The 25,294-nt window shown below is 41.9% G+C and overlaps 1 protein-coding gene across 1 annotated transcript in view; it reads left to right on the forward strand.

Moving 5' to 3' along the window:
- The window catches only part of PRKCH (protein kinase C eta), a 220,847-nt gene that overhangs the window by 107,157 nt on the left and 88,396 nt on the right, over positions 1-25,294 (forward strand). The window contains exons 3-9 of the mRNA XM_058567069.1: positions 7,069-7,219; positions 9,880-9,914; positions 13,541-13,623; positions 15,122-15,251; positions 17,474-17,601; positions 20,839-20,982; positions 21,407-21,580. Of these exons, the coding sequence (XP_058423052.1) occupies positions 7,069-7,219; positions 9,880-9,914; positions 13,541-13,623; positions 15,122-15,251; positions 17,474-17,601; positions 20,839-20,982; positions 21,407-21,580 (845 nt within the window). The remainder of the gene's footprint in view (positions 1-7,068; positions 7,220-9,879; positions 9,915-13,540; positions 13,624-15,121; positions 15,252-17,473; positions 17,602-20,838; positions 20,983-21,406; positions 21,581-25,294) is intronic.

Here is a 25,294-nt window from a genome sequence, read left to right on the forward strand (position 1 = left end):
CCTGCCAGGTACTTTTCTAATTATGCTACACTGATTAATTCAGTGAGTCATCAAAGTGGCCCTTTGAGGAAGGTTCTCTTGCCCTTCATGTTCTACAAATGTGGAAACTGAGACATAGGAGATTAAATGACTTGCCCAACATCACCCAGCTCTTAAGTGGGAGAAGCAGGATTATGCCTGGGCTCCAGATCCTGCACCCTCAACCACCACTCTCTCCTCTCTGGCCTGTCATGTAGAAAGGCCCACAGCCTCCTCAGCTGGGCCCCTTAAAGACAAGCACAGATCTCAGGAAACCTCAGTGACTTTGTGTTAGGCAAATTCAGCTTAACAAAGTTAAATCGTATTTTACATGGAATCAAAGTTATTTCCTTTATGCATTTTATATTGGTAATTCTGGAATTAAAAAGTACCATGCCATAGACTTTCTTTCTGATTTAATTTGCTTACAGTCATTTGAAAATGAGGAGCTAGGATCCGTGCTTTTGGCTCACATCAGAATGTTTCAGAAGTACTTTCAAATACAGATTTCTGCTGCTGGAATATAAAACCTTAAATTTAGGTAGGTAGAGCGAAAGACTAAAGAGGATCAAGTATTAACTATTTTTAGGATAAAGTTAAGACAGTTTTACAGAGACTTGACAGACAATCCTCCCCCGCAGAGTCTCTCATTAGCTCACAAGTTTCGGTCCATTACAACTTTTTGCAGTGAAAACTTCCCTGGGGTGGTTTGGTGGCTCCTAGTCACTTGTGCATTCTAAAGTTTTCAAAAAGAGTGTGTGGGATGACAATCAGATTTTATGAAATAGAATTTTATTTCAAAATAGTTAATTTCTTTTATATATGACCTAATAATTCTCCACCCTGTCCATGAGATGGCTTGTCAAAACCAACTCCCGTCAGACGGATCAGGGCTCAGGGCCTGCCCACCTCTGGAGACTGGAATGTGGTTTCCCTGCTGGGGCCCTGGGCCAGCTGCCTATTGACTTAGAGGCCTTGAGCGCCTCAGGAGCAAAACAGAGGTTGCATGCAAGTTTTGGCTGCAAAACATGTTAGGGTTGCCTGACTGTTCAACTAACGTGATCTGAAAGAGTTCTCAAAGCCCGGTTGGTTTAAGGCACAATAGACCTTAGACTAAAAATAGTCTTTTTTAGTCCTTTTAACGCAGTCCTAAGTCAACAGGAGGCCGTGTAAACATGAGGACGCTCCCCGTGCACTGATTGTGAAGTGGGGGTGGAGGCTGTGCTCAGGTGAACACAGTGCCGTCCCAGGGCTGGCTCTTCCTGGTCATGGCCTCCATCCAGAGGACGGCGACAGGGATTTAAAGCCATGGGGGCCCTGTTGTCTTAAACCAAACGTCTTTCAAATTCCCAGGTGTGTGTGAAAGTGTGCATGAGTGTGTGTGTTTGCTGTTTAAACATGCAAAAGAATACAGAAGAGGGAAGAGTGAAGTTTAGTTAAAATGACCATGTATGAGGTTCTTCTGAGGCAGCTGGGATAGAGGTGAAGGAGACACAGCCCCGAGTGTCGAGTGTCGTGGGATAAGGGAAGATGTTGAGGCGGCTCCCAGGTTGCTGTGGGAACAGAGAGGAGGAGGCTTTCACCTTGATTCAGGATTTGGGGGAGGCCACGTGGGCTCTGAGGCAGATAGGATAAGTCTAACTTAACTAGTTGGGGAAGAAAGTGGGGAGGGGCATTCTGGGGGCGGTGCGCAGGCAGGAGCAGAGGCACTGAGGGATGACCAACGAGGTGCACAGCCACAGGCAGTTTCCTCCTAAGTCCTTCAGGCTGTAAGGAATCACCTGGAGAATTCGTAGGTCATGATACTGCTACGGTGATAGCTGTTGGGGCGGGGGGGAAGGATTCAATTCATGAAATATTAAAAATGCAAGTGAGCTGAACTTTTAATGAATCTTCGTAGGATTAAGGGATTAAATAAGTAAATTCTTGGTAATTAGACCCCCAGGGAGAATTTAATTTGCATCTAGATGTGATCAATGTTTAGTAATTCAATACAAGTTTGCACTGGCCGGTATTCAGCTGGGTCTCAGGTTGGTGATAACATTGGTGAGATATAGGGTGATACCATTAGGCTAACCTCTCTCATCTGCCAACAAAGGGACATTAAAACCTGTTCATTTTGTGGTTACTAAATGGCTTCCGGAAGTATTGTGGAAGAGAGCAGTACAGTAGGGTGACTTCTGTTCTTATGTGACCCGTATCCAAAATTGTAAAGACCTCTCAGGAATATTGATTATGAAACTCTCCCCACAGGGCTGAGGGGCTGAGGACAGGGGTATATTTTATCTTCTTTAGACAGATGGGAAGCCTGAGAATGAAAGTAATTAGGCTGCTTGCCAAGGATTGTACACACATATCCCTCAAAACGAAAACTAAAGCAGGTGCAATTTTAACTGTGCTAGAGCCTCTGAAGGCGTTGGAGTCTTAGCCAAATTCATTTTGGCAATGTCTGCATTTCATTCTTTGAAATTTCTTATGTAGACCCTAATTTTTACTGTCAAAAAGAACGTAGCAACTGGTATCTATATAGCGTATATTCTTGCTTTCTGGTATTTTTATAGAAAAAAATCCTGGAAGTTGAATTGCTGAATGAAAGGAAATGCATATTTAAAACTTTGACGGGTATTATCAAATTGGTCTCCAAAAAAAAATTATTCTTGAAATAGCTACGCGTGTTGAATGTTACCATGTGGCTAGCTCTGTGCTAAACACTTTGAATGCATTACCTCATTCAGTCCTTGGAAAAATCCCGTGAGGAAGGCACTACCTGGCTTACAGATGGGAACACCGAGGCTTAGCAGGATAAACACAGCCAGAGGCGCCGGGACCGGAGCCCAGTTTATTCTCTTACCAGCAGAGGATGGAGGCGCCCATTGCCCCACACCCTTGTAAGAACGGGCGTGTTAGCAATCCTTATAAGTATTTGCCGATTTGAGAAGTAGAATGTCATTTACCTCCTGGTTCTTGCGTATCCATCTTGAACATCTTGGCATGTTTGTTGTCTGTCTGCGTTTATAGTTTTATGAGTTGCCTATTCACATCCTCTGCCCCATCTTTACCAGATTGTTCATCCTTTTTTCTTATTGATTTCTACATATAAATAGTGACGCTTCGTCATGTGTTGCAAATCCTTTTCTCCCCACTTTGTTTCTTTCAACTTTGTTTTGTGTCTTTTGCCAAGTAGAACTTTAAACTTCTTAAGTTGCAAATCTGTGAATATTTTATGGTTTTAGAGTTTTGTTATCCTTATCCCATCACAGGAGTGTATTTTTTTTCTTTGTTTTCTTATCTTTTGTAATTTCCTCCTTAACATTTATCTGAGATTGTTTTGGTGTAAGGAGTGAGATAAAGATATTTTCCAAAAGGCTATCTAGTTGTCTAAGCACCATTTATTGAATAATCCATCTTTTCCCCGTGGTTTGAACCATATTCTCTTTCAGCTAAACTGATTTCTAGTTTTTGACTTCTTGAAGTGGTAGCACACTGTTTCAATTATTGTGACTTTAGAATATGTTTTAACATGTAGGGCAAGTCCTCTGTCATTGAAATTTTTGGACAGTATTTTTTTTTTTCTTTTTTTGTGAGGAAGATCAGCCCAGAGCTAACATCCATGCCAATCCTCCTCTTTTTGCTGAGGAAGACTGGCCCTGGGCTAACATCTGTGCCCATCTTCCTCCACTTTATATGGGATGCCACCACAGCATGGCTTGACAAGCAGTGCCTCAGTGTGCGCCCGGGATCCGAACCCGCTGCCAGCAGTGGAGCGTGCGCACTTAACCGCTACACCACAGGGCCGGCCTCTGGACAGTTTTTAAATATTTATGATATCAAATAAACTTTGAAAAAAGTTTTCAAGTTTAAAAACATCTTTTGGGAATGTTGATTGGGACTCTGTTGAATTTAGAGGTTAGTTTAGAAAGAAATGACAACATTATACTATTGAGTCTTCCTATCTAAGAGTTTCATTTTTACGTATCTTTTCATATTATTCAGTTGGGTTTTATAGTTTTCTTCCTATAAATCTTGCACTTCTTCTGATAAATTATTCCTAGATAATTTGGTTTTTGTAGCTGTATGAAGGGAATGTTTTTTTGTATGTTCTAATTGATTCTTCTGATATACTAAAGATCTGTTGACTTTTAGTGATTTATTACTGTCCATCTTACTGAACTCTGTTAATAGATTAGGCTGAATTCTCCTGAGTTTGCTAGTCATGTATCAAACTACTCCAAATAATGGTATCTTTACCTCCTTTTTCAATAGGTTTATCTTTTATTTTGTTTTTATTTCTAACAGCTGTGGCAAGTACTATCAGAGTAATATTAAATACTAATGGTGATAATTGGTCTTATTTGTTTTTGACTTTCATGGGAATTTTTTTTTCACTTACCATTCAGTTTGATGCTTTTTACCTGTGAACATCATGTTTTAGTCGTATTAAGGAGACAATATTCTAGTCTTACTTTTCAAAAAGTTTGTTGTTGGATTACAAGTTAAATTTTATCAAGTGCCTTTTCAACATCTATTGAAATGATCATACTTATTTCCTTTTACTTATTAATAGAATAAGATATAATAATAGATTTTCTAATAATATACCCATTGTTATGCTTCTGGGAAAATTCTCACTTGGTCACAGTGGGTTTTTCTTTTAAGATAATGCTTGATAGTATAGAAGTTCCTGGTTGTCTGGATGTATTTGCTACTGGGAAAAGTCTGTGTAAAATGAATCCTTCAAAATGAGGACTAAATTTTTTTAATAGTTAAAAAGTGAGAGAAGGAGTTTGAAAAAGGAAACTAGAATTATGAAAATCTTTTTTATATTAAAACAAATTTTGCTATTTTGCTCTAGGCACTAATTTTTAGAACAAAATAATTTTTCAGACAATTTTATTATAGCAAAATACTACCTATTTTATTTTTTATTTTTATAGTACAGTTTTAAATAGGATATTTTTAACAAGTGTTTGAGGCTTCATCATTTTCTCGAGGGCCTAATATGTTGATATTCAAATTATTCTCTCTTAAAATGACAGTCATGTCATTTTATCAAATTTCTTTTGTTCAGTTGTTAACTGATCTAACTCTGCCAGAGCCTTATCTGGCATTGGCTTTGCGCGTGAATCTAGCCATTGTCAAACATCATTTTTCATAGACTGCATAGAAATTCTTCAACTTTTACAAGATTTTCAGTTTTACTTTGCAGTCAGTTTAAATTGCATGTTAAAACATTCAGCACCTACGTTACTATATCCAAGAAACTGAGAAGCCAATGTGATGGGCAGGGAAAGATGCTTTTATTCAGTGGAAAGAAATATTTGTGTTGGGGACTAATTGGAAAAGAATAGGAAAGCAAAGACCCCATAACATGAAAATATTCACTAATATTTTCTAACATTGCTTTCCTATTCACTTTGTAACTACACAAACTTCAATAATGAAGAGCCCTACATCAATATTTATGAGTGAACTTGATATATATGCAGAGGGGTACTTTTCCTGGGGCCCATAATTAGAATTTAGATGGTCCAGAAACTTGATGAGAGAAAAAAAACTTTTCATCTTTATTTTCATTAACTTATAATATAAATGTAGCATTTTCTTCCATTTACAAACAAACCACAGTAGTATTAGCAGTACTTATGACGTTGGCACAATAGAAATCACAGATATTTTCATGTTATGTTACAGTTTTCACAGATATTTTGCAATGCAACTTACCCTCATCACTACTTCAAAATTATTATAATGACTAGGTCTACCACTAAGTATTTAATTAACTTATAGAAGAAACACATATGTTATTCTATCTCACTTCAAACATATTTTGAGACGTGATTTCCTTTGTAATCTTACATATTTTATTTTTTTAGATTATAAAGCTTTATTCTGAGAAGGGATCCTTAGGCTTCACTAGACTGTCTAAGGGGTCCATGACATAAAACATGATTACTAACCTCTGATTTCTTTTTTCTGTTATATGTTAGGATATATCAGTTATATCTTTTAGTCCTAGGATTGTATCTCATAGTTTCCTTTAAAAAATAAGTGCTTTTTGTCTTTTTCTATTCTGGAACAGGTTTAAACACTAACATTATCTTGTCCTTGAAGGCTTAAAATAATTCACCCATGAAACCATCTGAGTATGGATGGTTTTTGAGAGGTAATCCTTAGAAAACTTTCTTGATTTCTTCCAAAAATTTAGTCTATTTGGTTTATGTAGCTGTTCTTCAATTAATTTTGGTCATTTGTATTTTCATGGACTTCTTCCATTTCTTCCAGATTTTAAAATTTATTAGCAAATTATTCTTACATGATTCCTTAAATTTCTTTTGCATAAGTTATTAATTTAAAAGCATTATTGAAGAAGTAAACTTTATTAATCACAAGACTGTGCATACACTAGAAAAGTTCTAGTATAATTATGTGGAAAACATCATTTACTGTCTTTAGATGGTACACAGTTTTCAGAGTCTTCTTAGGAGCCACTGTTTTAAAAAGGTGAGGTTAGAAAAGGAACTTTGCTCCTATTCCAGGTTAATTTCTACCTGTTCCGGTTAATGGAGGTGGTGCTGGGCCTGATGCTGTGGGGCAGCGCTCTCACTGTCTGTGTAGGGCAGTTCCCTCGTTCAGTTTGGGAGGATGCCGGAATGAAAGGGAAATGACGAGAAACTCTGTTTCACCAGCCAGCAGTTATAGCCAATAGACAGACCTGAGGTCCCGGACAGCTAGACAGGGGCTAGGAAGCCATGCTGATGTCACAGACTGGAGCATCAGAACCCTGGGAAACCAATGGTCTGTGCTGGGGACACTGGCCCACGACAGCCAGTTACAACCAGGCAGTGGGAATCCCAGGGTTCACATAGGTCTAACCCTAAAAATTAAGAGTCCTGAACTCACTAGGAAAGCATGATGATTTTCTGGGGTATTTTTCATTTTGAAAAAAGAAAAAATAATTTGGGGAGTATTTGAACTATCAAACTTTCTCATACGCTAGGTGCAGGTAGATTCATTACGCGTTGTTCTTTTTTCCCTTCTTTCAATATACAGCTACTCTCCAGAGAGACCGGATCTTCAAACATTTTACCAGGAAGCGCCAAAGAGCTATGCGAAGGCGAGTCCACCAGATCAATGGGCACAAGTTTATGGCCACATACCTGAGGCAGCCCACCTACTGCTCTCACTGCAGGGAGTTTATCTGGTAAGAGCTTCCTGGCTTCTCTCCTCCTAAGACCTTCTTTCTAATGGAGGCTTCCTCTGGTTGGGTGTGATTTCAGGAGAGAACATGATTATTAAGAATTGTTTTAGGATGTGATTTTTGCCACTTATTCTAATATGTTGACCCAGCAATTTAAATCCCCAATAAATAAAAATTTAAAGAATTTAAGATCTAAGTTTTAGATGGTGTTTCTTTTCCCAAACATTTTGGTAAAGGTGCTAATGAATCATGAACTGGTCAAAAAGCACTACTCAGAGAAAGAGGTTAATCAATGAATAATCTGCTCCTGAGGAAGAGAGAAATATCAACACTAGTGCATTAAGAGGGCATGAATCCCATGAAGAGTTCTGATATTAATTGTTGTAAGTAAACTAAGCACCCAGTAGTCTTCGGCCTTATGGTATGTAGCTGAAGGTAGTAGTTCTCAGTGATCATATGCTATAATCCCTGGCATCGAGGAATTAAGATAATTGGCAGTTAAGAAATTCTAGATGAATTAGGGCAATATCTTACTATACATGTGACTCAAGCTTAAGTCTCAGTGGCAAATCTATAATGTAAAATAAATTTAGGTAATAGTTATCTCGAATCAGAGGCAACATTAAACATATTTATTTGGAAAGAGAAGAAATACCCCCTCACGCACACAGGAACATACACACATACACACCCGTCTCAAAAGGAGAAAACAGGGTTTAGTATCTGCAGCGTGAAAGGAGATCTACATTTTCGTTGCAAACTTTAGTCATTTTGTTTAGTGCAGGCTGAAGCACTTGGTTCAGAGTAATTTCTGAATATTGATCAATTACTTTGTATTTAGTGATGATTTTGGATTTTATACCTGTTAGCAGTCAGAATCCAGGGTTGGTTACTGATTCTGGCATTTTCAATCAAGAATAGAGTCTTGTCGGGGCCGGCCCCATGGCCTAGCGGTTAAGTACGCGCGCTTCGCTGCTGGCGTCCCAGGTCCAGATCCCGGGCGCGCACCAATGCACCACTTGTCAAGCCATGCTGTGGTGGCATCCCATATAAAGTGGAGGAAGATGGGCACAGATGTTAGCCCAGGGCCACTCTTCCTCAGCAAAAAGAGGAGGATTGGCATGAATGTTAGCTCAGGGCTGATCTTCCTCACCAAAAAAAAAAAAAAAAAGAATAGAGTCTTGTCTAAACCAAAGGCCTAAAACTGACTGTTGATATGAGTCTACAAATGTACCATAACAGCTGTAGTCTTTAGGAAAAATTTCCTATTGCATTTTCTATTGAAAAGATCAGAAGCTGTGGGATCTTTGCGCCCGTTTTCCTTCTTTGCAGCCGTCTGCGCTCTCTAGCTAGTCGTAGTCCACCTCTCCCTGTGGTTTGCCTGACCTGAAGGGTCCCTGTCCATTGCTGTTTACTTCATGTCACACTATTCTGCTTCCCTCCTTTATGTGACCTATGGGCATTTGTGGTGACAACCTGTGACTTCACCTAGCGTTCTTAATGGAAACTTATTTGATAATTTCACTAAATTTTTTCCACCAAGGAAACATTAACTCTCACCCCACCAGCCTTGTGACATACACAGAGACACATATTTAAAATATTGATATATGTGTTACATACATATGGTTAAGAGTATGGACTGTGGCATTGAATCTCATCACCTACTAGGTGTGTGAACCTAGGTATATAACCCATCAGTGCCTCCTCATTTGCAAAATAGAGACAATAATTCTATTTTATTTATATAACAAACTTTTACATAGAACTTAAAGTACCAGGCACTATTCTAAGTATTTAATATTATCAGCTCTTTTTATCTTCATAATAACCCTATAAAGTAGGCACTGTTATTATTATTCCTTTTTATAGATGAGGAAACTATGGCTCAAAGACGTTAACAACTTGCCCCAAATCACACCCGGGCCACTGGCTTCAGGGTCTACGCTCTTAGCCATCCTATTATGTGTGCTACCACACCTGGTTTTTGTAAGGATTGCATGAAATGGTACGTGTCAGCTGGTTGGCTCAGTGCCTGGCACATCCTACAGGCTTAGTAAAATGTGGTCTTTGTTAATGAGAAAGAGAATAATATCACCATACCCAGAGCCTGTATTAGGGAGAGACAGAGATGTGGGCATGATGGGCATATTGTGGCCGCGCTTCTCCTCTCCCGTGGACCCGAGGTGATGCGAGCACAGGGAAGAGGGAGGGTGTCTCAGTTCAGGCAGCTGCAGTGGACTCATCTGTTTACATCTGTATCTGTTTATTCACCCTCTGCACATCTTCACGTGTATGCGAGAGAGAATGCTAAAGAAGGTGGTGGAGGGACGCCTCAGGCTGAGGCCCAGTCACACGGATGGATGAGGGTTCATTTTCATTGAGGACTTGGGGCATTGCCACAGAGGCGTGTGGAACGAGAATCGCTGATTCCCACCTGTTTATGTCATCTGGAGCATTCTAATCCATCAGATGATGTCCTCTGTGTCCTGTGGTAACAAACAAGGGCTCAAAAAGCACATCATCTTTGCCTCTTCTCTGAATTTTTTTTTTCATAAAGGACCAGAGGATGAAATTTGTTTTCCTTAAGTACTGTAATTAGAGGAACATTGTTGCTGAAATATTTGACTGATGGTCACTTTTTTCTCTATTGTTTTGAACAGGGGAGTATTTGGGAAACAGGGTTATCAATGCCAAGGTAAGAAAACATTTTTAAAACCATGTTTAATCTTGTTTCTATGTTAAAAAGTGATTATACCAAGAGGAAACAGGATACCTTCCGTTAATATTGTGATAAATAACTCTGGAGGTCAAATGAGACTCCCATAGAATTACAGCTCTTTAGTTTTGGTTAAATTTGGCTATTTTTTTTTTTAGACAACATAGAGGGGATGTTTTTATTCCTAAAGCCAGGATGCCTAAAAAAGTTTAGTTGTTTAAAGTTTTATCTCTGCAATAACATGAGAGTACTAAAAGGTAATGCCATTTTGTGAGCAGTACCCTTGAATCTTGAAGATAAATTTTTGTTTTTTTACAATCCCATTGTCAGTAGGGGTGAGAAGTCGCACAATGCTGTTTTCTCTTTACCTACATTAGAAATAGAAGCTATCATCCAAGTTGCTCTTTAGATTTTCTGATTTAAAAAACATGTGAAAATGTTCAAAGTTAAGCTATTAATGATCTTATAAGTTATTAGGCATTAAAGTTATTTTGATTTTTACAATTCTGAGATAAACCCAATTTACTAGTGTTCTGGCAGAATTGGAATGAAATAAAAATGGGAAGAGTGAAAGAAGACTTCTTACTCAGATTTAGCCAGACTGGATTGGGCTTGTTTTTTATTTGGGCATCCCTGTTGTTGGCTTGAGCATTATCACACAGTTTGTACATATGGTACCTGTCTTCTTGATCTACACTCTACAGATGATTGCTAAAATAGCACTACATATTGTAGAGTACCAGTCTAGGAAATCCTGCCTTCTCTTCTGGAGGAGGTGAGGTAAAACATTATTTCCCGTAGAAGAATGAAATAAGACATACTCTTGGATGTAATTTTAACTTTAATATGTATGAATTGAATTCTCAAACTTAGAAGAAATAGAATATATAATCAATGCAACAATAATTGACTTTATGCTATTAATCTCAGCCCCAAATGAGAACATAGTTCACAGGTCAGAACTGATGTCACCTTTTGACCTGGACCTCTCCAGCACAAGGATAGGCCCTGCAGTCAGCTCTGGTCTCTCTTATGCATAGTGCCAGGATATTTGATGGGCTGATTTTCAGTGGGTCACCTGCTGTAAAAAGAGCAGGAAAGAACATTGATCAGGAGACATGAAGACACCAATTTGTTTACATCTTGCTAAGAAATATAAAACCAAATACCTGATTGGAGAAAGGTATACTATACTAATACTCATCAAAAGCAAATAGACAAAGCAGACTTCAGAACAAGGAAAATTATCAGCATAAGGAGAAGCATTATGTAATAATAAAGGGGTCAAATCTTCAAGAAGACATAACAATCCTTAACATGTATGCATAACAGGGCATCAAAATACATGAGGCCATAACATATAGAACTAAAAGGACATGCAAACGAATCCACTGTTATAGTTGGAGACTTCAATATCTCGGTAACTGATAGGTCCAGCAGGCAGAAAAATTTGTAAGGATATCACAACTTGATCAAATTGACATTTATAGAATATTCCATCTAACAACAGTAGAGTACACATTCTTCTCCAGCTCACAAGGAACATTTATGAACATAGACCACATTCTGGCCCATAAAACAAACCTTAACAAATTTAAAAGAATAGACATCATAAGTATCTTTTTGGACCACAATGGAATTAAACTACAAATGAATAACAGAAAGATAGTTGGAAAGCCCCAAAATATTTGGAGATTAAACAACACATTCTAAACAGCACATAGGCAAAAGAAGACTCAAGAGGAAAAAAAAAATATTTTGAACCAAATGAAAATGAAAATACATTTTATCAAGATTTGTGGGATTCAACAAAAGCAGTACTGAGAGGGAAATTTGTAGCATTAAGTGCCTATCTTAGAAAAAAGAAAGATTTAAAATCAAAATTCTAAGTTCTCATCTTAGTAAACTAGAAAAAGGAGAGAAACTTAAGCTTAAAGTGAGCAGAAGAAAAGAAATAGTACAATTAGAGCAGAAATCAGTAAAATTGAAATAAGGAAAACAATTGAGAAAATCCACTAAATCAAAAACTGGTTCTTTGCAAAGATCAATAAAATTGATAAACCTCTAGCCCAGCTAACTGAAAAAAACCCAAATGCCTCAAAATATAAAGTTTTTCTGTGTGAAGGACGGTTTTGAGATCCTCTCATAGTAAAAAGACCAGTTCTCTGGGAACTTTCAATTTGGTTCTCCTGAGAAATCAATCTGACGAAAGCGAGATTTGTTTTAAAGTATAGTGGTATTTTCTGACATGTCATGTGTCTTTATGTATTTAATCATAAAAACTTCCACATGTCTTGAAGGATCTTAAAAATGGTGTATATTTTCATACTGCTTCGTTACACATGTTTATCCTTTAATGGCAAACTGGACTCCATCTGCACTGTCAGTTATCTACATGAAAAGGAAAAAAAATGTTATTCAGAAAGTTCTAAATATTCAAACGATTGAGTCATTCTGCAAATATTTAATGAATGCCAACTTTATTCAAGTCATTATGCTGCCTGGGAATCCTGAGGACATTAGAGGCTATGTATGGAAGATTTGAAATGAGACGGGCAGGCTAAGGGTTGTAGGAAGAGATTAAAGGAGGGAAAGATGATTTCAGTCTAGAAAGGGGAGTCAGAGGTAGTGTTTTTAATGGAAGAGATTTTTTTTTATAGTTGTGTCTTGTTACAAACTTAAGATTTAGTTTGTTAGTGCCACCAAGTCAATTCTGACTTCTATTGACCCCTGTGTTCAACACAGCTGAACCCTGTCCGATCTTTTTGTGCCATCCTCTCACCTTCCGGTGCTATATCAGATGATGCTCTGCTGCTATTTCTAGAGTTCTCAGGAACAATTTTTTCAGAAGTGGGTGGCCAGGTCCTTCTTCCTAGTCTGTCTTAGTCTGGAAGCTCCACTGAAACCTGTCCACCATGGGTGACCCTGTGTACCACTGGCATAGCTTTCAGCATCACAGCAACACACAGCTGCCACAGTATGACAACCGACAGATGGGTGGTGTGGTTCCCCGACTGGGAAACAAATGCGGGCTGCGGTGGTGAGAGCGCCGAATCTTAACCACTTGACCACCGGGGCTGGCTATTTAGTCGAGCCATAGGAAAGGAAGATATCCTAGGGATTGAGAAGGACATGGACAGTGTACAGGGGAGGGTGAAGACTTGCTCTAGGTAGAGCAACTGGTCTAGTTTTCACTGGAACAAAGAGCTCCCACAGAAGAAAGCTAACAGGTGAGCTTGGGGAAGCCTCTGGAGGACCTGAAACCTGGCTGGAAAATGTGAACTCTGTTGATTGGCAGTGAGATGCCACTGAAGGTTTAGATCATGGGCTGAGGTGACCAGAGTCATACTGTGAGAACATTCCTCTGGAGGTGGATGCGGGAAGGGTTAAAGCCAGGAAGGTTGAATTAAGCTCAGGTTGAGCATGAGCAAAAGGCCGGCTTTGGGATAAAGTGAAGAACACAGGAAGGATGGGAGTGCTGGCTGCCATCATGCAGGCCAGACGTCTGAATCAAGCACCTCGGCTTGCTGCAGCCTTGTTGACTACTGTACCTGGCTAGACCATGAGCCTCAGATAAATGTGTAATCGTGGATTTAATTTCCTAGTGTGCACCTGTGTCGTCCACAAGCGCTGCCATCATCTGATTGTTACAGCCTGCACTTGCCAAAACAATAATAACAAAGTGGAGGTAAGAGGATAGCAGTTTGCTCATTAAGTACCTGCATGAGCTCATGCACATGCGGTGCTCTCTCTCTCTCTCTCTCTGCCTCTTTCTTTTCTCCCTCCCTTCCCTTCCCACTTCCCTCCACACTCCTTGAAGCCAATGGTGGTATCAGAATTGAAACTTCTCTCCATTTTATGTTATGGCGTTTGTGCTTCTGTACTTGTGTAGCATGACCGTCCTTGAGATGAGCCCATAAGTGATCAGCTGGGTATGAGCAGGGACCAGTTCTACCAATTTGGAGAGAGCTTTGGAGGAATGAAAAGATCCCTGAGTTTGGTGTCCCACGACCGGGATTTGAGTGGAGAATCCAGCCTCCGCTGGCTAGCTTCTCTCTCAGCCTCAATCTTAAGATGAGATCCATACTTCTCTCACGCAGTTTTGTGAGAGTTAAACAAGATAGAATTGATGCTATGTGTGTTGTTAACTGCAAATTGCACTTTCTAACTAAGGTGGCTGTTGGCCTCCTGCAGGGAGGACGTCTGTACACAAATACTTGAGCTTTGCTCCTGCCACTTGCCTTGCCTCCAGCTGGAGTGGGCTTGCATTTGAGTTGTGGGGGCGGAAAGCAGATGGGGTACAGCTTACAGTTAGCAGTGGGTTTACAGATGCATTGCAAAGTCTGACTCTGGACCTCAGTGGTTCTTTACAGGGCACATACAAGATTGCTGAAGGGCACACACAGAGGTTTGTGTTCTTTCTTTTATGAAAAAGAGGCCAGAAAAGTTTCAAGAGGAGTAATAATTGCCACACTCCTTGTCGCTTGTGGATCTGTTGTTATTGCTTCAAATTGTGACGTCGACTGTAGAGCATATACTTAGTCTAGTTATTTGCTGGAAACAGTATGTGAGATCACACTTGATCTTAGCCAAAAGGTCAAGAAGCAGTTGTATGTGAGATTAAACAGAACCTCTGCACTCAGATATCGGAATGCAAATGCCAGACAAAGGCTGGCAGGGCAGAACAAGATAGCCGCTTGAATGCCACTTTGGAATGGATTCCTTCTGTGGTTCCAGGCTCTCTGGTTGCCACCTTCTCCTCTGCCCACACCCCCCGTGACACAATTTCTGGAAGAACTTACGATAGCAAGTATATGTGGTCTATAAAAGACTTGTTTAATCCTGAAGTTAAAAGGTTCTAGGAAATAGATATAGATGTGAGGGCATTGGCAGGGAGAGAAATACAGCTTGAATATAAAAGATGAAATGAAAATTTTAATTTCTATTTATCTCCCCAAATGGTGAACAATCTAATGCACACCACATGGTTCTGTCCAGTCTTGTTCCTTAGAAGGTGTGCTTGGTCTGCCAAGTAAGGCCTGAGGAATTAATCGTGGCTGAGCGGTGAAATAATATACCCAGCTCAGGTGTTGTAGTAACACTGCATTTGGTGGGCTCCTATTATGGTTTTTACAAAAGATGTTGGTGTGATTTTTAGCTCTTGCCCTCCTGTTCCTTTTTCACAGATTGCTGAACAGAGGTTCGGAATCAATATCCCACACAAGTTCAGCATCCACAACTACAAAGTGCCGACATTCTGCGATCACTGTGGCTCCCTGCTCTGGGGGATAATGCGACAAGGACTTCAGTGTAAAAGTGAGATGCTGGGGTGCCAGGCACCCACTTCTTCATGAGAACAGCATGCCGCGAGCTTTCGGAATTCTATAGGTTCAGGATCTGACCTTGGACTGATGGTTTCAGATCCTTTGTAAATTAACATCTTAGTGGTTCTGTATTTATGTGTCCCTTGTCAGGCATGTAAAGGGAGCTACATCTGATCCACAGATTTCCGAACCGTAGAATATCAAGTCAGTTGTTAAATTCAGTGTTGTAGCTAGCTGGCCATCATCTATTTAGTGCTGAGTACAGACTAGTCACTGTGTATTTTAATAGGTATTTGAAAGAGGAAAAAATGGGATCTTGGTCAGATAGGGAGGATGGTAGGAGGTGAGATGGCCAAAAGAGAAGCTTGAGTTATGAGTAAGAACTGGCAGGAGGGAGAGTCTGATGACCTCACCAGAAATAAGCAGGAACTGAGTTGTGAAAGTGTAACTCAAGCTGCCCTGGTCTTCTCGAGGGGTACTGTGATAGAGGTCGGAGGGGTCGGTGGGGTGAAGGACACTTAGGCTTTGGCCGTGGCCTTGTCCTTCACTAACTGTGCCCAGTGGAGCCCCAGTTTGGAGCTTTTGCCACAGCAAAGGGTCTGGCGGTGATTGCCGATCCCTTGTCCTCTTAGGGATTGGGGAGTTCTGGGCCTTGAGTCACCTCCCGCTGAGCGTTGCTGTAACATTCTGGCTGGGGTTAGTCATGGGGTACACTGTTCCTGTTGGAATACATGGAAATTTCATCCTGAAGCTTTAGACATATCCTGAGTCACCGGGGGGAGGCAGGGTTGCTGTCAGTGCAACTGGACAGCTTTCATTGACAGCCTGGACTCGCCAAGTCTGCTTCTGTCAACAAAAAGGGACAGTCCCTTGTTTTTAAGAAGGCAAATTCTTTTATCTGTCTCGAGCACCACTTAATCATTCTTTTTTCGTATAACCAAAACGACAGCCACTTCATGTACAGCTTTGGTTCAGCTGCTTGATCATAAGCTGATGGTCTCGCTGGGGGTGCGTTTCCAGCCTGAAAATCATTTCTGCTCTTGTAGAGTCGTTGCTGACATGCAGAGCCATGCGTGGGGGTCATCTGCATTGTTCTTATCCCTGGCGGCCCCCAAGGTAGCACGTCTGCAATGATCTGGCTCCTATCATTTTTGCTTTTATGTCACTTGGTGGTTTTGAAAGGCCATTTTCAAAGTAGGCTTATGTATCTCCATACCAGCTTTCCTGAGAGAGGTGAATTTCCCATGAAGCAATGAAGCTTAAGCCAAGGGCCCCTCCCTTGCAAGGCCACCTTCCAGAGTTCTCCACTTGATTGGGTATTCTTTGTCTTAAAGAGGGCACCCTACATTACGTAAATTCAGGCCCCATGAAACGTGGATCTGTGCATGCTTCCAAAGACGGATTGATACTCCACAAACAGGAATTCGTTGCTTGCTGCTTCAGTTCTGCCTCCCGTCAGCAAGGCCGGTGTAAGGAAAGTGTATCAGAACTTGCTCACTGCTGATTAAACCTCAGGTCCTACATCGTCCCAGGTCAGCTTCTTGTGCACCAGACGCTGTGCTTGCTTCACTCTCCTCTTCCAACTGCCATTTACTTTGACCTTTAAAAAGGTTGCTTTTTTTCCCCCCGTGAAGCGGTTAGAACCACAGGCTGCACCAAGAACCACAGCCCCACAGGATGCTGTGCTCCGTGCTGCGAGGGCTGCCCAACCACAACAATACTCAGAAGGAAAGCTTCACTTAGAGGCTGTGCTCCCAGAAACACTGTTTCCATCCTGTTTGAGCATCAGTCTCTATGTAGCATTTAGGCTGCCGCCTTTTATTGAGAGAGCGAAGGAAAAGCATGAAGTCCCTTGGCGCCATTCCTTGTTATTCCACTGACTGTGGACTGTCGCTGCGATGAGCATTTTGATCTCTATGTTGAATCATGCTATTAAATTGGCAGGAGCCGTTACAGATGATTGAGAGGAATGTCTTTCATCAAGTCACGGAGAAAAAAATGTAGTTGAAATTTATTATTCTTGGGTCTGCCAGGGTTTCTGCTTCTGCACAAAACAGAAATAGATAAAATGTCAGAGATTGTCACGAGTGTAAGTTAAATTTTATGAGAAGATGGCTTGTTCAGCCTGTTCGATTCCTCTGTCATAATCTTCCAGGTTATTAAAGTTCTCTTTCGCAGCACATGTTGACTTGACTCCTCTCCTCTCCCATCCAGTCTGTAAAATGAATGTGCACATCAGATGCCAGGCGAACGTGGCTCCTAACTGTGGGGTGAACGCGGCAGAGCTCGCCAAGACTCTGGCTGGGATGGGCCTCCAACCCGGAAATATTTCTCCAACCTCGGTGAGACTTTGCTTTTTTCAAGTATTGTCATTTAGAAGTTGTTCAGATGTGGTCAGCCCGAATGAGCGCATGTGGCATACTCAAAGTTCTTGATCTCAGCCAACATAATAAACAGATTTATTGCATTGTTTTTTTTTTTTTTTTTGGTGAGGAAGATTAGACGTGAACTAATATCTGTTACCAATCCTCCACTTTTTGCTGAGGAATATTGGCCCTGAGCTAACATCCGTGCCCATCTTCCTCCACTTTATGTGTGGGATGCCTGCCACAGCATGGCTTGATAAGCGGTGCCTAGGTCCGCACCCGGGATCTGAACCTGCAAATCCCAGGCCGCCAAAGTGGAGCCCGTGAACTTAACCACTATACCAACCAGGCCGGCCCCCAGATTTATTGCATTTTTAAAACGCATTTTGTTTCACAAATAAGATTCCGTTTACAATTATATGACAAGACATAATGAGCATACAGATATAGCAAGAAGCAGAAGAAGGATCTTTTTAAAAAAAATATCAGCTTCCTGTCAGTGTGGTCAGGTGAAAAGCCTGGAATCCAGAGGCCTGGGTTCTGCTCTTGGCTGGGGCCCCGGGAGTGCAGTTGAGAAGTAACTATGGGCCTCCGCTGCCCCCGCTCTGAAAGGGTTGAACTAGAAGATCTCTGAGCTTCTCCACAGCCCTGGCATCCAGCAGTTCTGCAGTTTTTGTTTATGGATTGTGAATTTATCTCTCAAGTTCAGTGACAACAGGAGTTCCTTCCTCTGGGCTCTCCGGTGTGGGTGAAGTGGTGTCACTTGCCGTGGACATGTTTTGTCTTGCAACCTCTGTGAGTGACTGCCACCTGCTGTCGTGTCGTCCATTAGAGCCGCAGTGGCTTCCCAGGCCCGTGTCCTATTGCTGCCTTCCTGGCCAGGGTCTGCTGAGAGCTGGGAAAGAGCCATGACTACGACTGTGATTTCTGAAAGGTGTAGCTTGATGTCTGGTTCAGGAAAATCCTAGACTTAACTGCTAAATGTCTCTGGGTGCTTAGGAAGGAAAATGCAGTCGTTGTCAGATTCTTGGTTATCCGGAAAATGTCAGCACTAACCAGCCTGTCTCCTTTTTACTGAAAAGATGACTGGTAGATCAGACACTTGATTGACATTTCATGTCTTGATTTCAGGAAGGCTGTGGCAGAGTCCATCAACGTCTGTCTGTCTTGTGGATAGACAGTCAGGATGCTGATACCATGAGGGAGGTTTCTAATGCACAGGACAGCTGTGTCTGAAGAGCATAGATAAAAGATTCCAGCCTGCACAAGGGCTTCTCAGATACGATGGGAGTAAGATAGAGCATGTGGCACAACCTCTAGGAATGGGCAGTGCCACTTGTCATTTGTCATCTGAACCACATATCTTTAATATTATGATATTTAATAGTGGAAAAGCCAAAATTAACTGTTATTTGACAGTACAACATTAAAAAGAGAAGGAGAATCTTAAGTTTATCAAAAGAGAAGAATGGGTTAAAAAAAAGATTGAGAAACACTGGCTTAGAGTTTTCTAGCCAGTGCCAGCCCAACCAGGGGAAGTATTTAAGTAGAGGAAGTGAAATTCAAGCTGGTAAAATTTTTCTGTCTTTGGAAAATTTATGATCAGAAATCTGGAGGAGAAACAATTGGATTTTTAAGGTGATCCCTTTTATATCTTGCTAGCACCGTTTTATTGGGTTGAGTAGGTAAAATCCTCGTAGTTTCAGGCTGTTACGTGGTTGTTTATTGCAAACTTTGCTTAGAAGGTGCCCCAGATAAGCTTTTTTTTAGCTAAATAGGTCAAAAGCTCCAGGATGTTAGACTTTTGATCTGTTGCTTAGTGGTGGCTTGTATTATCGATGTCCCAAGGGGGACGTCTGCAAGTCATCTTGCCTTTGGTGGCACTGTCACTGTGACAGGGCTCGTGCCAGTGGGTTGGGGCTGGAGAGCCCACTGAGGCCACACTGACTTCTGGTTCCGTGTGCTGAGACTGGAACTCTCATTGTGCCCGTGGTCAACCTGTCTAGAAGGCAAGTGGACTCTGTATCAGAAGTCTTCAAAATTAACACTTTGGCCCAAAGAATTCCATTTCTGGAAAGTTATCTTAAGAAAAAAGATGATGATGATGATGATGATGGTGACGACGATGACAACACAGCTCATGTTTATTGAAGGTGCCAGGCACATTCTAAGTGCTTTATGTGCATTTTTTCATTTACTCCTGATAATAACTCATGTGGCAGGTGCTGTAATGCCCCGTTTGTTAGAAGAGGGGACTGAGGCACAGAGAGGATGGGTAGAGAACTTGCCCAGGGTCGCCAGGTTGGGCTGCACAGCTGTGATTTGAACCCAGGCTGTCTGCTTAAGAGCCTAGACTCTGAATCACCCTGCTTTGAAGATTTGAATGGAAGTGCATTCACTGTGGTGTTAGTTATACTGGGGAAAATGGGAGATAACCTGTATTTCCACTAGCAGGGAAATTAGTGAATAAACTGTGATGTATCCATAAAATGGAATATTGGACAGCACTTAAAACTCTTGTTCCTGAAGGATATTTAAAGATATGGAAAATACACATGACAAAATGTTAAATAAAAATGTGTGTTGTGAAACAATTTTATTATGTTTTTAAAAATCAATTAAGTGTGAAGACATGTGTGTATATGTATAATTGGTTTTGTATTTTTTTGAGGGGGCTGGTGAGATTATATAGGTATTTTAAATTTTATCCTTCATACTTTTGTTCATTGTTCCAATTTTTATATTAATTTTTATTTCTCTTATATAATTTAAAATACTGTAGAAATAATGTTGCTTCATTCATTTGTGTCCTAGTATGGAGTAGTACTCGACTCTGAGCAAAAGTGAAAACCGCTCTTTGTAGGAAGTGGACACCAGGTGGCGCTCTTGGAATCTGACCACCCCGTAGACAGCCACCCAAGAAACCCACAGGACCCAACTCAGGCGTTTGTGTTTCTGTACACTCCCATTTGAACACACACTGAAACTCGGTGGCTTAGATATATTTTAAAATGATTCTTTCCCAAATACAGTAAGCACAGATCAGGAGCTGGTGCCGAGGTAGTTTTGGATGGCAGAACCTGACGGCATGTCAAACTTTTCCCCAGGCGTTGTACTGGGTACTGAGGCTGCAAGTAAGGTCTTCTCCATCCATAAACACTTCGTGCCCACACTGCGATTTCTGACTTGATGTATTCTTCCTCTTCTCTGCAGAAGCTTGTTTCCAGAACCACTCTAAGACGACAGGGAAAGGAGAGCATCAAAGAAGGAAATGACGTCAGGGTTAATTCTTCCAACCGACCTGGTATCGACAATTTTGAGTTCATCCGAGTGTTGGGGAAGGGGAGCTTCGGGAAGGTGAGTCTTGGCTTTAACTGTTTGGGTTAAAATAAGCCCATTATGTGTATGTTGTTTGTGTGCATGTAGGTTGTTTGTGCATGTGTGTAGGTTGTTTGCATGTGCATGCAGGTTGTGCATGTATGTTGTTTGTGCACACACATGTTTGTGCATGTATGTTGTTTGTGCGTGTATGTGTGCATGTTGTTTGTGCACGCACCTGTTTGTGCATGTATGTGCATGTGTGCGTGCATGTATGTTTGTGTGTTGTATGCGTGCGAGTGTTGTGTGTATGTTCATTGTGCATGTATGTTGCTTGTGTGTGCATGTGTGTGTACACGCTCACATTTCCCATGTGCCATTACTCCCCTTTCTGCCCCATGCATGCCCACACCCTGGGAAGCGCACGCGATCTCACCCTCACGCCCCCCCTCCTGCTTTGTAGGTGATGCTTGCAAGAATCAAAGAAACAGGAGCCCTGTATGCTGTGAAGGTGCTGAAGAAGGACGTGATCCTGCAGGACGATGACGTGGAATGCACGATGACGGAGAAGAGGATCCTGTCCTTGGCCCGCAGTCACCCCTTCCTCACTCAGCTGTTCTGCTGCTTTCAGACTCCTGTAAGTATGACTCGCATTCACCGCCTCAACAGCCTCCTTTCTTAAGCAGTTGAGACAATAAGATGCTGCAGGTTTCGTAAAGTAGAGTATCAGAAACTCGTGGGGGATGAGCTCCCATGGTAGGGCCATGTGAAGGGACCAGGGACTTCTGATGACCTCTGGGAGACAGTTGAAGCCAGTGAACTAATGCTTCCTGTCCTGCTGTCCTGGAGAAGGGTCACTTTGAGGGCAGTGTGTCCTACGACTGAAAGGTCTTCATACATAAGTCTTCTCTCGCAGAGTGAAGGTTCCAGATGTCCAAGAGCAGAGTATGTGTCATGGGCTGCTTATCTGGGTGACTTTGGCCTTGGCTTGGCCCCTGAATGCTGGCCTGGTTCTGACCTGGGCGCAAGAGTTCAGACCAGAGAGGGCGCTGTGCTTTGTAATGTCCCAGGCATTGCTCCTGGCCTCAGTCAGGGACTCTGTGCTTGATTCTGTGGACTGATCCTGGGAGTCGAGTCTGTCCACCCTGTGACAGGGTGCCATTAGGAATGCTTTTGGCTGCAGTTAACAGAGTACCCGACCAACAGTGGTTTACACAATAAACAGAAAGGATGAGTTTAGTGCATTAGTACAAATGTTTTTCTTGAGAAGTCTGGCGGTAGCAATGTTAGGGTTTGATTAACTGCTCATTGACATTGGACATCTCTTCCCCTTGGGGTCTCAAGTTGTTTGCCACAGCCCTAAACATCACACCTCACATGACAGCCTCCAAAGCAGGAAGGACAGGGCAAAGGCCTTCGTGGGCCGCTCTCTCCTTTTATCAGAGGAGAAAAATCTTTCCCAGACTTGAGTTGCTGTTCACCCTTAGCTGCAGAGGAGGCTGGGAGAGCAAATATCTAGCCACGATACGCTGGTTTATCGTGATTGGCTCCCACCAACCTTGACTCATCCCCTGGCACAGGGTACTCCGCTGCCCATTTCATATGGGGCTCAGAACTGGGCCTCTGTTGTCAATGAAGAGGGAAGATGGCTCCTGAGAGGGCACCACGAGGGTGTGCCACAGATATTTCAGAATCTTCTCATTGTCAGAAGGCATTCTGGGAGAGTGGATAGGGGCATCCCGCCTGGTCCAGGGATGCTGCAGTGCATTTCCAGGGCAAGTAACAGCTAAGCTGGGACCGCAGGGTGAATTAAAAGTAGTTAGGCAAAGAGAATGAAGGCGAATATGCCAGATAGGATAACAGCACATGCACAAGTCTAGCAGTGAGTGAGGGCACGAGTGAATAAAGCTCACCTGCATGAAGGATGGAGGGGGAGGAGGGGCTTGTGAGAACCAAGGCTGCAGAAGTGGGCCGGGCCGGGGCCAGGCCAAGAAGGGCCTTGTAGGCTGTGTTAAGGAGCTTTGATTTTAGTCCTAAGAACAAATGGAAGACATTTAAGCAGAGGAATGACCTATCAGATTGCATTTTTTAACTATATAAAAGCTAATTTTTTGTAATAGATAATGTGTCCTCTAAATATCTGTATCCTTTCTTTAAAAGAAGCTAGTTCCAACTGTAGCCTTTCAGAGAATTTTTTGCACATAAAAACATATGCACATTCCACATATATGCATCCACATTTATTTTTTTAAAACACAGATGGTAGTATACTTTGCCCACCATTCTACACCTTAATATTTTTTTTAGGAGAAAAATCCAAAATGGCTTTATTGAGGGAATAAATATCTCTAATGCATCTTGCAAAATTTACACATTTTTTTATTGGGGTATAATTGACATATAACATTATATTAGTTTCGGGTATTCAACATAATGATTTAATATTTACATATATTGTGAAATTATCATCACAATGTGAACGTCTGTCACCATACGTATTTACACAATTTTTTTTCGTGTTATGAGAACTTTTAATATCTACTCTCTTATCAACTTTTAAATATGCAATACAGTATTATTAACTATAGTCACCATGCTGTACGTTACATCCCCATACACCTTATTTTTTTGAAAAATGTAATAAAATATCTTGGAGATTGTTTCATATTTGTATACACCTAGCTGCCCCATTTTTGATGGCTGCATAGTATTCCATTTTAAGACCATGACACAATTTGTTTCCTATTGCTGTATATTTAGGTTGTACCTGGAATTTTATTTCAATCAAAGTTGCAGTGAGTCCTCTTCTACTTTTATCTTTGTGTACTTGTGCTATTATTTCTATATGCTACACTATTAGAGGTGGTATTGCTTGGTCAGAGGTATCTGCATGTACAATTTGGACTGAGTCCAGTTGGCCTCCTCCTCCATAGTGGTTACAGAGAGCTAACACTATCACCTATATACCAGGCACTGTTCTGAGTGCTTTATATGTAGTATCTCATTTAATCCTTACAGTAACCCTGTTAGCATCACTCCCGTTTTACAGATGGGGAAACCGAGGCACAAAGAAATTTAGTTTCCAGCTGGCAGAGGTTTTGATGCCAGGCAGTGTGACTGCAGAGCCCAGGCTCTTACCACTTGCTGCATTTCTAAATTCATGCTTCCAAACCATGTGTGAGAAGGTCTGTTTCCTTCATACTCCCAGCATGGCATGCTGTCTTTCATTTTGATAATCAGAGAGATTTAAAAACTGGGATCTTTGAAGTTCTAATTTTCATTTCTCTGACTGTGAGTGAGGCTGAGCATTTGCATATGTTTAGGAGTCACCTATGTTCAGATCTGTGTTGGAGAGGACACACATGCAGCCTGAAGAGTGGGTGGGGCAGGGAGGGGTCGAAGCTGGGAGACAGGTGCATTAAGGAAGATGCACAGCGTGCACTCACATGCTGCCCAAGTGTATCGGAAGGAGCTGGGGAGTCAGCTGACGGCGTCTTGGGCCACAGCCCTTCCTATCCTCCTTGCTCCTTGCCCTCGTGGTCTGTGGCTCCGGGACCGCATGCCGCTCTGCCGCCTTGCTCCGGATTCTCTGCTCCCCCTCTCCGGGGTCCGTGTTCTCTGGGGCTCCAGTCCTGCCTGGCCTCCACTGCCCCTGGAGTAGCCCCGAAACTCTATTTCCTGCACTTGGTACTTTGCCTACGTAGAGCCCTTCCCCCGCCCTCATCCAGCTCTTTTCTCAGAGACGTGACGGCTCAGGCTCAAGAACACCCATGTGAAGAAGGCGTGGCTGGTGGATGGTGCGGGTCACCCGCCTGGGTTTCACGCTCCAGCCTCCTGCTTACAGCATGAATCAAAGGGCAGGGCAGGGCTCCGCTCAGCTGTCTGCTCAGGGCCGGCGCCCAAGAGCAGATGGTTTCCTGTGACGTTAGGTTAGATGATCTTAACTGGCTGATAACCTTTGAGTCAGACAGTCGCCTGCCACTTACTGAACCTAGTCTGGTCTTTCGGTGGCTGTGTCAAGTTACTCTAATGAACAAATAAAGAATGTCTCCTACCCAACTCCAGAGGACTTTACCTACGAAAGGAAATCCCTGTGACTCCTTAGAAGCAGTCTGAGGTCTCACCCCTAGTTAGATCGTGTTGTGATAGAGTAGAACAAGCAATGGACCTGGAACAGACTGAGAGCCCAATGAATATAGCATAGACAATGTGGAATTTTCCAGGAAAATATTTAAATTATACAATACTCCAAAATATTAGTGGCCACATGGGATTTCCACAGTGTTCAGCCGGAACGGTCCGTTTTTCCTAGTGACAGTTTCTTATATGGCCACAAGGTGGCGGTCGTTAC

This window comes from Diceros bicornis, chromosome 24 (genome assembly GCF_020826845.1).
Source record: "Diceros bicornis minor isolate mBicDic1 chromosome 24, mDicBic1.mat.cur, whole genome shotgun sequence".
Taxonomy (NCBI): Eukaryota; Metazoa; Chordata; class Mammalia; order Perissodactyla; family Rhinocerotidae; genus Diceros; species Diceros bicornis.